The sequence below is a fragment of the Zosterops lateralis genome (genome assembly GCF_965231275.1).
Source record: "Zosterops lateralis genome assembly, chromosome: 6".
Lineage (NCBI taxonomy): Eukaryota > Metazoa > Chordata > Aves > Passeriformes > Zosteropidae > Zosterops > Zosterops lateralis.
The window spans coordinates 33820382-33833614 of NC_139761.1; the positions used below are offsets into that span (position 1 = coordinate 33820382).

The 13233-nt window shown below is 42.0% G+C and overlaps 1 protein-coding gene across 3 annotated transcripts in view; it reads right to left on the reverse strand.

Annotated features, from left to right (window-relative positions):
- Window positions 1–6422: 6422 nt before the first annotated feature.
- ACTN1 (actinin alpha 1) overlaps window positions 6423–13233 on the reverse strand; it is an 85757-nt gene continuing 78946 nt past the window's right edge. Inside the window, exons 18-22 of one of the 3 annotated variants that reach the window (XM_083864066.1) lie at window positions 12981–13127; window positions 11368–11448; window positions 10755–10820; window positions 9140–9298; window positions 6423–7316 (exon numbers count right to left, since the gene is read on the reverse strand). In XM_083864066.1, the coding sequence (XP_083720192.1) occupies window positions 7158–7316; window positions 9140–9298; window positions 10755–10820; window positions 11368–11448; window positions 12981–13127 (612 nt within the window). In that variant the 3' untranslated portion in view covers window positions 6423–7157. The remainder of the gene's footprint in view (window positions 7317–9139; window positions 9299–10754; window positions 10821–11367; window positions 11449–12980; window positions 13128–13233) is intronic. The other 2 variants (XM_083864065.1, XM_083864064.1) reach the window with 2 other exon arrangements.

Genomic DNA, 13233 nt, shown 5'->3' on the forward strand with positions numbered 1-13233 from the left:
TTTGTGGTTTTATCCTGCTTCTCTTCAGCCTCTGGGATCATGTCAGGAGGGAAGAACGTGGCTGTGCATCTGGAATGCAGCTCCGGCTGCTCCGGTAGTGCCTGAGCCAGGCTGGAGTCCTGCTTTCCCTTTCTTGGTTGTGGACACTCTGCATGGGTGGTAAAAGGTATGAAATATATCAGTAGGAGAATCTGCAGCATTGCCTCTTGTGTGTGGGTAGTGTTTCTGGAAGCTATCATCACGTGCAAAATCATCTTTAGTAATAATGCTGTGTTTTAGTTCTCTCATTATTTTGCTTGCACAAAAAGATTGGTCTCTCAGAAGCACATCTGAAAGCCCACTGGGAACTGTTACTGTCCTGACTGCACATCTACAGATGTAAACAAGCACTTACCTGGAATCAGAACACTTAAAAACCACAATCTTGTTTATTGTTGGGGTAAATTAACTGCTTTCTCACTTCCCTGAAGAAGAAATTTTATTTTCTCTGTCCCAGACAGCAGGATGCTGTGGCTCAGCACCACAGTTTAAATATTGTCCTATTGATTAAGGAGAGAAAGTCTTCATTAAAGTGATGGTCATGACGCTGATGATGTTTGAATGTGCTTAATAATAAAGATATAAATTGCTTTCTTAACTCTGCAGATTAAAGTAGTCCTTATTTTTAGGCAAATCCATACAATGAAAGCCACGGTGTCATACAAAAAAGCCACAACGGCAATTAATGATCATGGGGATGGTCTGGGAAAATGTTTTAAGTAGTTGTAGGCTGACTGCAGCACTCAGACTGGAAGGTGACAGAGCTGGGCCAGTTCACTGCTCCACCATGAACCTTCCTGAGCAGCACAGACAAGCCGCCTCTGGCTGGAGACAATAACCACTCAGTTGCCTTCCCTGCAGCACCAAACAGGGGCTAGCCATCCAGAAAAAACCCAAGCCAAGATGTAAAGCTTGGTCTTGCACAGGACGTTTGGGGACCAAAAATGGTTGCAAATGAGTGAGGTGCTGCTAGGAAGCACTGGTGAGGTGTAGGTCTGACTATCCTGCCCCTGCTCAACATAAATGCACATGTCTGTAGCTGGGAAGCCAGAGCCTTCTTCCCCCTGGGATCCAAAGGATGGTCTTGTCTCCAAGAAGAGTGCCAACTTCTGTTTGTAACAAATACTAACTAGGGCTTGTTTTTTTACTTTGGCTGCCAAAAGATATGTTCAGACCAACAGCTACATTTAGCTTATCATTTAAAATACTCATTACTCTGGAATCTCAGGTCTGCTGTATTCCTCAGAGTAAAGAATCAGTCGCCCACCCATCAGTGTCCCAACCACAGTGTGAGCCTGTGGTGGTGGAGGAGGGAGGCTGGTCTCACCCAAATTCTGCCTCTGTGGAGCAGACAGCTGAGAGACAGCAAATGTAAGGAGAGGCCTAGTGGTTGGAGTGCTGAAAGAGGCGTGCTAGGGCCTATTTTCCATCCTAAGGGTCTTTATCCTGTGGCTGTTTAATGGAAAATACCTTAAAAATACCTGTCAGGGACAGAAATGCAGCATTCTTTCTGCAGACCCGTTGCTTAAACCATGAGAATATGGGCTCATGCTTTCTCTCCTATTGCTTGAGTGCTTAATTATTTCAGAGAGAGCAAGTGAGGGCTGAGGAGATGCTCCCTGGCCCGGCCTATTAGGTTTCCTGCTGGTTAGGGTGTAGGGCACAAACAGATGTGCAGAGAAGGTTTAGGTGCATCAGGGAAAAGACCAGTGAGCAAGATATCCAGACTTGAGCACCAGATGAACAGACAATGGATTGCAATCGTAAATAAAGGCTTCATATTTCTGCCTTCTAGTGACATCTAGCCCTTTTTCCCCCTATGACACCTTTATCTGCACCCTGAGAGTAACTAACTAGATGTTTCCCACAGCAGTAGGGAGAGATCGTGCTTTTGCAGACAGTCCAGAGGTCCTCAATATTTTGCTTGAATGCTGGCTAAGCCACCAGGATGTGAACTACTGACTAATAGAAACTGGGTGTAAAGAGACTTGGTGAGAAGAGGTAAGACAGTGATGGAGGTAGGGCAGTTTCTGCCAACATATTTTCATGTATGTATGTTCCAGAAGTCAAAGCAGAGAATAAAGCTGAGACCCTATTTCCTGGCTGTTGCATGGTATTCAAAGATGGGAAGAATCTATTTTAATATCTTATTGGTGAAATCTAGTCTATAGTAGCTCTGAGCCCTCAGAATATAGAAAATATTATTTTTCTCCTTTCATTTTCAGTGTGTTTAAATCGCTGAGATTTAAATCTATCTGAAATAGCCTTAGAGCATCTGTCCCTGTATACAAGATGCAATCATCCAAGTTCATCCTTCGCAATGGCTGACTTTTCTATTGACTGCAGCACTTAGGACATTTTGTCAGTGTCTGCTGGGAAATGTTCTGATTGCGTGTTTGCATCAGGATATGCCCTAGACTTTGTTAATCTATGTTTATTATGCTAAGACTTTCCCAGCAGCTTAGTGCTAATGCAGTGGATTTTAAGGGTTTGCACAGTAGCAATTCTTTCAGTAGCCAGAGTCACCTCAAGGGTTTAATTAATTCAACAGGATTAAGTTTTTTCGTACTTGGCTACCACAGGGGTGGAAAAAGTCTGTCCTACCTCAGTATCTGTAGTGCAAGTAATATTGTACAAATAATCTTCTTGTTATGGTATGAAAATTACATTTCCATTCTGTTTTCTTAACAAAGACATTTTAGTTCAAGCTGTTCCTTTCCACAGCCATTACAGCCCCCCACCCTCTCCTTCATTTCCCTGATAAAACCAGTCAGTCTGACTCGTCTGGATGGAATCTCCATGGATATATGAATACTTCTTTGAAACCAAGTTCATTCAAGGTTGCAGACTAGTTTCCTTTCATTGTCTTCTAAGACTCTTGGCTCTGCTCCTGCACTCTCCTCCAAACCAGATGCTGGCAGCACTGAAGACGTGCAATGGTCACAAGATAGATTTGAGAGGCTTTGGGAAATGTGGTTGACATTCTGGCAGGCAAGACAAGACTCATGTTGTTTGAGCACTGAAGTGTTTTCTGCCCCTGTACTATCAATCAGGCTGAATAAGGCAGGTCATTGAGATCTCAGCAGCCAAAGATATCAACAGTTATGGAAAGGACTTTCTTGATTAATTTCTTCAAAAAGTATTATTTCAATTTCCACAGTTGAAATAGTGAGTATGGGAGACTGACAGAAGTGGTTTACCCCTGAATGGAGGAAGTGAGCTTGAAGTGGGTTGTCCACTTCTTCTGCTCCTGGCAGACAGAAGGGCAGTCGCTGAGCTGCAAACAGCTGCTTCCAGAGATGAATTTTGTCAAGGCTGATGCAAGGCCTTGGATAAAGAATGGCATTTTAGCTGCAAAACCATGAGCCTAATACCACAAGCTGTTTTCACATTTCAGCATACTAACTGTCACAGACTGTTAGGCCACACAATTGCAAGACAAATCTTGTGCTGCAAATGAGGAAGGTGAATGTCTTGCAGCAGGTCATGTAAGCTCTAGCCAGTTTGCCAGAGGCTGTGCCACCCAAGAAACATGCCAGTATGTTCTAGACACACCTATTGCCAATATTTTTAATGCTATTCAAGTACTCAGCAGCACAGGCCAGACCTTTCTGTTGCTGTTGCCATCTCAGTTTCACCAAGGCAGTGCTGGGGTGTCAACTTTCACAAAGCTGGAGTCCACACATTGCTACCAATCTATGGGGTCAGCAGGGATGAGCCACCTGCTTTCTGTCATAAAACTAGGAATACTTACACCTACCTGGCTGGTGTTTTGTGTGAAACCTGGTCACACATAGCAACACTGCCACCTCAGAAAATATTTTTTATGAAGACTTCTAGAATCTCCAAGCATGGACTTGCAGAGTGCTGTCACCAGGACCATTCAACATAATTTGGCTTCATTCTCACAGTGGCAGCTGACCTGGGTCCAAAGTGATGACCCAAGGGGCAGCTATGCTCTTTTCTACCCCTTTTCCAAAATAACATGGTTCTTTTCTCCAGACAGTGGTCATTTAACAGCCCAACAGATATTCCCATTCTCTCCCACTCCAGTTTTACTGTTTAAGTATTTATTAAAATATCATTGCATCTTCTGGGAGTGAGTACCACCTACAGAGATCAAATTTCTTTTTTAATCAAATTTTTGACAGTGTGTCTTAGGTTGCAGTATGTAACCAAAAATGTGTATTCTATTTGCCATCTGTTGAAACTGGTTGGGGAGGTGTTTTCTTTCTCTTGTATAACCCATTCCTCATAACTCCATGGGGGAAAGGGCATGTGCCTTCTGTTAATGGGCCAGATGTTAAAACCAGGTGGAGCAATGTTCCTTATTCCATGACCCATCCTCCCCCCAGAGGGATATCTTCTGTTAATGGGCCATTAAGGCTCACTACATGACTGATAAAATTACATCTTTCCATTGTGAGATGCTCCACACAGTGGGAGGAGCCAAGCATTCCCACCTGGATAAAACCTGCAGCTCAGAACTGGAGGACAGCCTGTTTTCCACCGAATTTCCCAGAGGAAGACTAGACCCATCTTGCCACCACTAGACCCTTCTACAGGATCATTTCTACTCTGACAGAATCACATCTGTTACTCCAGGAGGATTTATTTAGACTGCTTCCAACACCCTGACCAACAGGGTGTCAGGTCGTAGTCTGTCTGTCAAGGTTTCTAGGATTTTTGTTTGTTTGCTTGTTATTTTTGTACCACTACATTCATATTTTTAATAATCCTAGTAAAGAACTGTTATTCCTATTCCCGTATCTTTGCCTGAAAGCCCCTAGTTGTAAAGTTATAATGGTTTGGAAGGAGGAGGCTTACATTCTCCGTTCCAAGGGAAGCTCCAGTTTTCCCTGGCAGACACCTGTCTTTCTAAACCAAGACAAGTGCAAATGTCCTTTTTCAGGTGCAGCAAACTAAGGACAGGGCAGCTACTGTGGAAGAGGAAAGAGGGCTGCCAAAGCAAGGGCAATAGATATTCAGAGGCAAACTTCAATATAAATTATCTGTTCAGGCCTCTAGTCATCCTCTCTGCTGTTTTAGCTTTCAAACAGATAACCTATGCTTTGTACTTTAAAACATGGCAATGGAAATCAGCATACCATAACTTTGAAGGGGACAGTTCCATTTGCAACAACATAATAGAGACATAGCTGAAAATGAGTTTGCAAGTGGATTAAATGCTGCTGTGGCTCCAAGTCCTACATTACTGACAATTCATATCAACCCTTCCAGGGTTCTCAGTATCACAGGTTTCAAAACAAGAGGCCTCAGCTCAATTCCAGCCCTCATTAACAACACAATTATAGTTAAGTTACACAAAGTATCACCTTTAAAGACAAACTGTGGTGAATGCAGCCTGGCCTCATCTATGTATGAAGCTAAACGGCACTTACTTGCACACCCCCTGTAAACTCATTATCCAGTCTACAGGAGAATGCAGATCTTGGTGTATGCTGGTGTATGCATTCCCTCTCCACATACAGTAGGCAGATACTGTCATGTTGGGATAAATCACATGCTGCTCTGGTTTTTATTGTGTCCTACTGAAGGTCAGGAATAAACCAGGAAGCTGTGCTGAACCTCAGCCCACCATATACAATACCTTCCTCTGGGCTCAGCCCTGCCCTGGGGAACTAGAGGACAAAGTTACCAAGGAGCTCTGCCCATGATTCCACCATTCCCACAGTAATTACTTCAAAATAAAATCTGCCTTTGGGAGTAGAGACAGAGGTTTGCACTTATACCTATAAAATACTTACCTGAAACATGTCATAAAGCAGTAATGTTGCTCCTAACCCTGTGTTTCCTAAAAAAGCTGTGCGAGGGCAGGAAATGCACCTGTAGCATGAGATGGCTGGAAGGGATTAGATGCTTCCCTTTGCCCATTTCTGGACACATGCCTGTGTGTGTTACTTTAAGACTCAATAAAAGTCCCACAGGAGTTGTCCTTAAGGCTGGTTTCGTTTTTATGGCCAATAGAAACATGATCCCTGGAGGAATCTATGATGTCAGAAGGTGTGGTATCAAAATCAGTTAGATGTTCAATATTGAGTATGGAACAGTAGATGGATTTTTCATGGATGTTTTAAGATATGGTGATTGTTTGCACAGCTCTAGTGACTAATTCTATGCTGGTCTTTAAGGAGTAACAAGAATATTGCTTCTAAACATAGGGGTGTATTGGGGATTTAAAGTGATCATTAAGCTGTGAAAATTTCAACATTATTCTGCAAGAACGAAAAGGCTATGGGGCTGAGAATATACCCTTAAATGTAGTCTAATTTCAATTGAAACCATTAATTTTGGATTCTCCTTATCATGTTTAACTAAGTAGGATTAAACTATTCTACTATACAAATGAATAAAGTCTAGAGTTGTTATCACAAGAAGTTTTTAATATGGTTTGTGACAAGCATATCAAAGTTACCAACTCTCAAGCTTCATGTTCTGAAACATGACAACTCTCAGCAACAAAAAAAAGTTGTGCACTGATAAAACATAGGAGCCATATTGTATTTTTTAATTAAATATGAAAACATGAGCTGTGTACATTATTTTTCCCTAGAAAACACAGCAATTTCAAAAGTTTATCATAAAATATTTTCATGAAATGAGTGAACCAGCAAACACATGCACTTGTGTGCCATCCCCCCTCCCAAGATAAACGTGATAAGAGAGACATACACAAATGTAATAGTTAACAGAACAAGTGGAATTTTGTCATAGTTTGGTTCTTTTTGGAAAGGATGGAATGTAACATTGTGCTTGACTTTGTATGTCACAACAAAAAATATTTGGTGCAATATTTTAACTTTTTTTTTTTAAGTTTCAATCTGGTGGAGAAAAATACCCTTTTCTATAATAAAATATGTCTGTTCTTTTTAAAACGTAACTTTTTTGCACAAAATAATTTTGTAAACTGTTTTTTCAAGGGCAAGGTAGGCAGTCCCATGTCAATGTCCTCCCCCCCACTTAAAAATGTGATCTGTTATCTGAAGCAAAACAGGAAAACACAAAAAAAGAGCTGAGCAGAGGTTGCTTTGCAAAGAGAAAATAGGGCGTGTTGGACGGGGGAGAGGGGAGGGAGCGTGTGGTGGGACAGAAAAAAGTTAAAGGTCACTTTCGCCATAGAGCGCTGTGGAGAAGGACATGTAGTCCAGGGCACCGGGTACAGCATCACGGCCAGTGTAGGGTGCCATCCGAGCAATGCAATATTCAGCCTGGTCAGGAGGCAGCTCCCGCCGCAGCTCATCCACAGTGATGTAGTTCTGCAAGAAGGACAAATCATAAGGCAATCATTACTTTCCGGAAACTGACTTTCCTCTGAGGGACAACCACGCCCTGTCCCACCAGGGCAGCAGGCAACACTCAGGGACAGGATCCCAACAACCACACCTGTGCTGTACACCCACAGTGTACAGGGAGTACACTTGCACTTACATCCTGGGAGGACATGCACTCCTTTCCTACTGTTTGGACAAGTAAATAGTTTTTACAATGAAGATTAATTTTGCCTGAGAGATGCTGGTGCAGCTAAAGAAAGACCTGGAGGTATGTCAGGCAAGTCATTAGTGTTAAGACTGTGCCTTCCTGTTGACTAAGGAGGTCCTGCTGAAAGAAAATGAGAGGAAGCAGAAATTTAATTTGGATGTTGTCACTCACCAGCAGGAGGTGACAGCTGCTTGTGCTGCTTGGGAGTTGCCATTCCTTCTCTTCAAAGAGAGGGAAGGAGCCATCCCCACTAGCTCTTGCTAGTGCACCAACGCAGGCAGCAGACAAGCAAACACTCTGTATTGCTTCCACAGTTCCAGCAACAGTCCTTTCACTGCGGACATTTTTAATAAGCAAGCAAAACTTATGTAAATTCAGCTTCTGGTGACTCGCTGGGCTAAGCTGACCTAGCTTGGCTTCTCTCCACGCAGTAGGTAACAGTAGCTGCCTGTTTGCTAGTCATAATCACTATGTTGTCTTAAGTGAACTGACTCACGGCCATTAGCAGTCTGTCTGAACAATAGCTCAAGTTTCACACCATTCCTCTCTCTCTTGTGACTTCTTATAATTTCTTTTTCCCTTTCACCTTAATGACTGGGGTATGAGGGATTTTTCTTCATAATGAAATATTAATTCATGTTATAGTCACTAGAGCATGTTAAACACTGACAAGTATATGTAATGCACTGTACAGAGTAAACAAGTTAAGTAATACTGCATCTCAAAGTACCTATTTATTCAGTTAGCTGATCTAAATAATAGAATTTTCAGGCCTCAAAAGACAATAGAACTGGCTTAGGTCAGGTATATGTCTAAAGGACAAGTATCACATGTTTCTAGATTACGATTACAAAAAGATTCTTAGTGAAAAATGGAAACCAGTACTGGATTTAAGGGTAACTCATTCCAATCTGAGAAATGGTATCCAATATTTCATGTGAGATAACTAAAATCATTAGCAAAATTTTTTTTGAGAGATATGTTAATATTACATGTACATATTATTTGCTTGATTACATGAAAGATTAGTGGACAGTGTTATAAAAGAAAAATAAGATGACATTTTTTTATCAACTGCTTCCCCTGATGATGTAAATTCCAAAAATTAATGCTTTTAACATTACCCTGAGTTTTCCTACATTCAACCAATTTCTGTGGTTAAAAGACGTTGCTCCTGCAGATACAGCATATCCTCAATGAAAATCTATTGATTGTATAAAAACTGGTAGTGACATGTAGATCTGAGAAAGGTCATCTCAAGTTTACAGCTGTCAGTAATGAACAGTTTTCAAGACTAATCAAAAACCATCTGTTGAACTTGTTAATTTTAAAATAACAAATTGCAACCAAGCTCTTAATTAAGATGTTGAAGCAAGAGTAGGCTGCAAAGTTCTGACTGACAGCTGAGCAGGACTTTTGAGTGCCTCAGCAGGCTGCTCATTAACCCACACTTTAACCTTGCACTCCTCCAGCACTACAGAATGTTCCTGTGAAAACACCCTCCCATGGCAGAGTGCTTCCCTTGACACTTTCTCTCAGAGACAAGAGAAAAAAGCAAGGAAGCTAAGCAGATACTGGAAACCAAGGTGTTGAACCTGACCTTATCTCCAGCCAGGATCTTGAAGGAAGCCATAACCTGGTCAGCAGTATCTGTATCTGCTGTCTCCCGGGACATGAAGTCGATGAAGGCCTGGAAGGTCACTACACCCAAACGGTTCGGGTCGACGATGCTCATGATGCGGGCAAACTCTGCCTCTCCCTGGAGAGCAAGAGAGTCCTGTAAGTCTGGGTATTTGGGCAGCAGTGCTACCAAAGTGAGGAGAAACCGTTCAGCAGCACATGTCACAGGCTAGAAGACAAAGCCAAATAGAAACCACCTCTGGGAGTTTTTTAATCAGGATGTTCTTTTTTAGCTTGCTGTTGTGTACAAATGCTTCCCGCTCATTTGTCCTCCGGAATAAAACATTGCCAGCTATGCCTGAGCATAACATCCAGCTCTAGGACAATGTTCCTATTGGGGAACAATACCAGGTGACTTCAGAGGAAGACCCAAATTTCTCTATACATGTGTTAGATGTCTGTAGGAGTATTTGAAGATTTGAACTCCTCAAATCCTTTTACTTTCATTTACTTAAAAAAGAACTTATACAATTTTCTTCAGCTGACAGATCAGAAGAAATGTCTCTGTGGTATTTCATAGTATTGTACTCATCCTTAATAGTCAGGCTTTGCAAAGAAGGACTTGCATATCTGGAGTGGCCCAGGGAAACAAGTCTCTACAGCGAAGATCCTACAGAGAAGTTTTGCTACAGAAACTGAAGCAGTTTTCCTCATTTCTTTCTGCATTTAAACCAAAGGTCATCTGTTCTCATTTCTGGGACTCCTTCCTCCCCAGATAAGGAGGAGGGGAGAGCAGAGCAGAGTCTTTTCCTGGGAACAGGCTTTCCTAACACATTTAGAAGAGTATACCTTCAAGAGTAATTAAGATATCTAATCAAATGTTACTGTCTTGGCACGCTACACCCAAGAGCCTATTTATACTGGGCTGATGAATAAGATGATTAAACACTGCTTTGCCTGATATCAGGAGCAAAGACACCAAGAGTGCAGATGAATATGCTTGCACTGTGCCCTTCTCCTGCCATTGGATGAGCATCAGTCTTTAGTGAAGCTCTTCCTATTAGCTGTCATGCCTCTCACGGTGCCACATGTTACTGCTCTGAATATTCAGGTATTCTGGTGATGGAAAAGCTATGGGGAGAATGACTGGAACTTGAACTTACATATACAGGAAAGGAGATGTGAAACAAATTGTAGGAATGAGAGGAGCAACATTCTGAGTGTATTCAGAAGTGAGTTCACTTGTACTTCCAAATGAATTCAGCTGATATTCAGGGCTGGGGGAGGTTGTGTGTGCTATGCAGAGAGCAGGCACCAATATGAGGAAGCTTACTGTTTCTTCCATTAGTAGCTAAACAGTTTGATAAACATAATTTTTGTTTGAACTATACAGGAATTAGACAATTATGTCCTTTACCTTTGGCTAGAGCTGCGAGACAAGAATTTTACATGTACAACTAAGACTAGATTTAACATTGCTGATAATATTGGAAAATAAGGCTATATTTACCTTGATTCACTACACATTTTCCCTGTATTTTTGAAGGTGCCTACAGAATCACTTTGAATAGAAGTGACAGAGGGCTCTACATTACCATATTGTAACCCATGGAGATAAGGCAGGCTCGGAAATCTTCACAATCCATCATACCAGTCTTCTTCTACAGAGAATGACGCAAAGATGGAAAAAACCAAGAGAGAAAAGGGATACCAGTCCAGGGAGAAATGAACCCACAGAAGACATTATGAAGAATGAGTTTCAGGAGGGATAGGATAGAAGGAGGATTTACAGGACAATGACAAACAACAGAGGAAAGGTAGTTCGTGAAACCATGAAGAAGCAAAGGTGGTTTTTGACATGGAATAGTTTATACACAAGAAACATATTAGTGATGAAAAAAGGGCAAGAAGATATTAAACAAGACAGATTGAGAAATGGACAATGAGAGGAGTTTTAAGTGACACATAAGCAAACAGAACAGTTTGAAGACATAAGAGGAATTCTCCCAAGACAATAAATTAAGGAATTAAAAAGGAATAGACACCAAAGTGCATTTAGAGAGGAAGTATTATAGAAAAGTGATGTTTATATAGTCAAACACAAGAAAAACAGCAGATGGATTAAGACAAACAAGAAAAGAAAGGGAAAAAACCTGTTATTTTTTCACAGTTTAATATCTGGCTGTGTTCACCACTAGCTTTCAGTACCTGTGCATCGTTTCCAATATCGTAACCCAAGCTGATGAGACAGGCTTTGAATTCCTCAGGGCCAAGTGTGCCGGAGTGGTCCTGGTTATGCGGTGTGCCAGGCAGCAGGACATGCAGTGCCAGTGCGGTGACCGTGTGGGGCAGCAGGACAGGAGACACAGAGGAGATCAAAGGGATGTGAAAGGACAACAAACAGGTGCACCATGCAGTGGGTGAGGAGAGAGGAACAAGAAGAATGACATGCAGATAGAAAAACAGGGAAGAAAAATAAAAAGTGCACAACATTAGATATCACAATGACATTTCAGGATGTGCTAAAAATGCTCTTGGAACAGTTCCTTCTCAGAGAGCTCATCCCATGTTGAGAGCATTTGAATGACAAAAACAGCTGATGCTCAGATCTCAATCTCCCAAGTGAATTACTTGCATCACTGCTTGTTATCCAGTGTCAGAAGCCCTGTGTTCCACTAGTAACCCAGAGTGCAGGTAAGCAGGCAGAGGCAGTGGGAAGCGTTGCCTTAATCTCATAGACAAAAGTTCCACTAAGTAAGTAGGTGAAGGCAGGTATGTTTGGCAATACACCCAAGGAAGCTTAGCTGTCAGGGCCTCCCAGGAACAGACAAAGAAAACCAGCTGAAGCTCAGGGGAGCAGCATTATGGCTGTATTTATGAGATCTGCACAGGAGCTTTGACTGGCAAAGCTATTTCAAGTGCTCAGCTCTGCAAACAGCACGGATGTACAGTGCAGCACAACATGGCCTGGCAACTGCTCTTCCCTTTGCTCACTGCCCGCTCCCCCAGTGTTTGGATGTACCCATCAAATAATACGAGCTACTACAGGAACTAAGAATCCCCATCCATCCTGCAGGATTTTAGCTCAGAACAGCCTCAAAGCACTGAAGAGCCCCTGCCTGCTGCCACCACCTCTGGCTAGATCAAGGAAGCTACAGACAGGATGATGGGGCCAATTTCAAGTGACTTTCTTGAAGAAAACACAGTTTTTGAAGTCAATGTTAAGCTTTCATAATCAAATAGTCGAAGGTGGGAAATCCCTGTTCTGTCTGCATTAACATTTAGACTGTTGTGATGGAAGGAGAAAATGATATGAAGGTCCAAATATAAAATCTACAGGGCTTTATGGGTCCCTCACCTAAGAAAAGATCCCATGGTTTATTTTTCTTAGACAGCTAGAGAAGGGCTGAAATAGCCAGTGTTCAGCAATTTAAAAGCATTGCAAATCTCTGAGGGCAGGCTGTCTGTCCTCAGATATAGCAGAGATGATATAAAAGAGTGGAGAACAGATGGTCCCAAGAATTTTATAAATCAAAATAATAATCTGCTCTCTGGAGAGGAATGGATAAAAGTCTAATTGCCTAAAAAAGCCTTCAAACCTTTCCATACTCTTGCTTTACCAGGAAATTTTGCAGTTTCCTGTGAAGACATACTTCTCCCAGGCTAACAATCACCTGGCAGTCTTCACAGAAATGAGTGCTCCACAGGAGTGGCATTTTTAAGAATGAAACATTTTCCATGATCCCACAGTGACTGCTTGTTTTTTATTGCACCATGCAGTCCACATGGAAGCTTGTAGCTGCAAGTCAGCACTGACTTACCCTGTCAAAGTGGTTGAAAGAAGCCCGGAACTCATTCATCTGTTCCTGGCTGATTCCTTTGGCATCACGGGTCAGAATCTGGTTTTCCACTTCATTGATGGTTCTAGCAATTGTTGTTAGTAACTGCTCCCAGCCCACGCGGATATGCTGGTGAAAGAGGTCAGGACAATATTGAAATTAAGAAGTTGCTCTTCTGCTTCTGAGGCCAGTGGACCAGATGCGCTACTTATTGCAAATTAAATGATTCTGATGT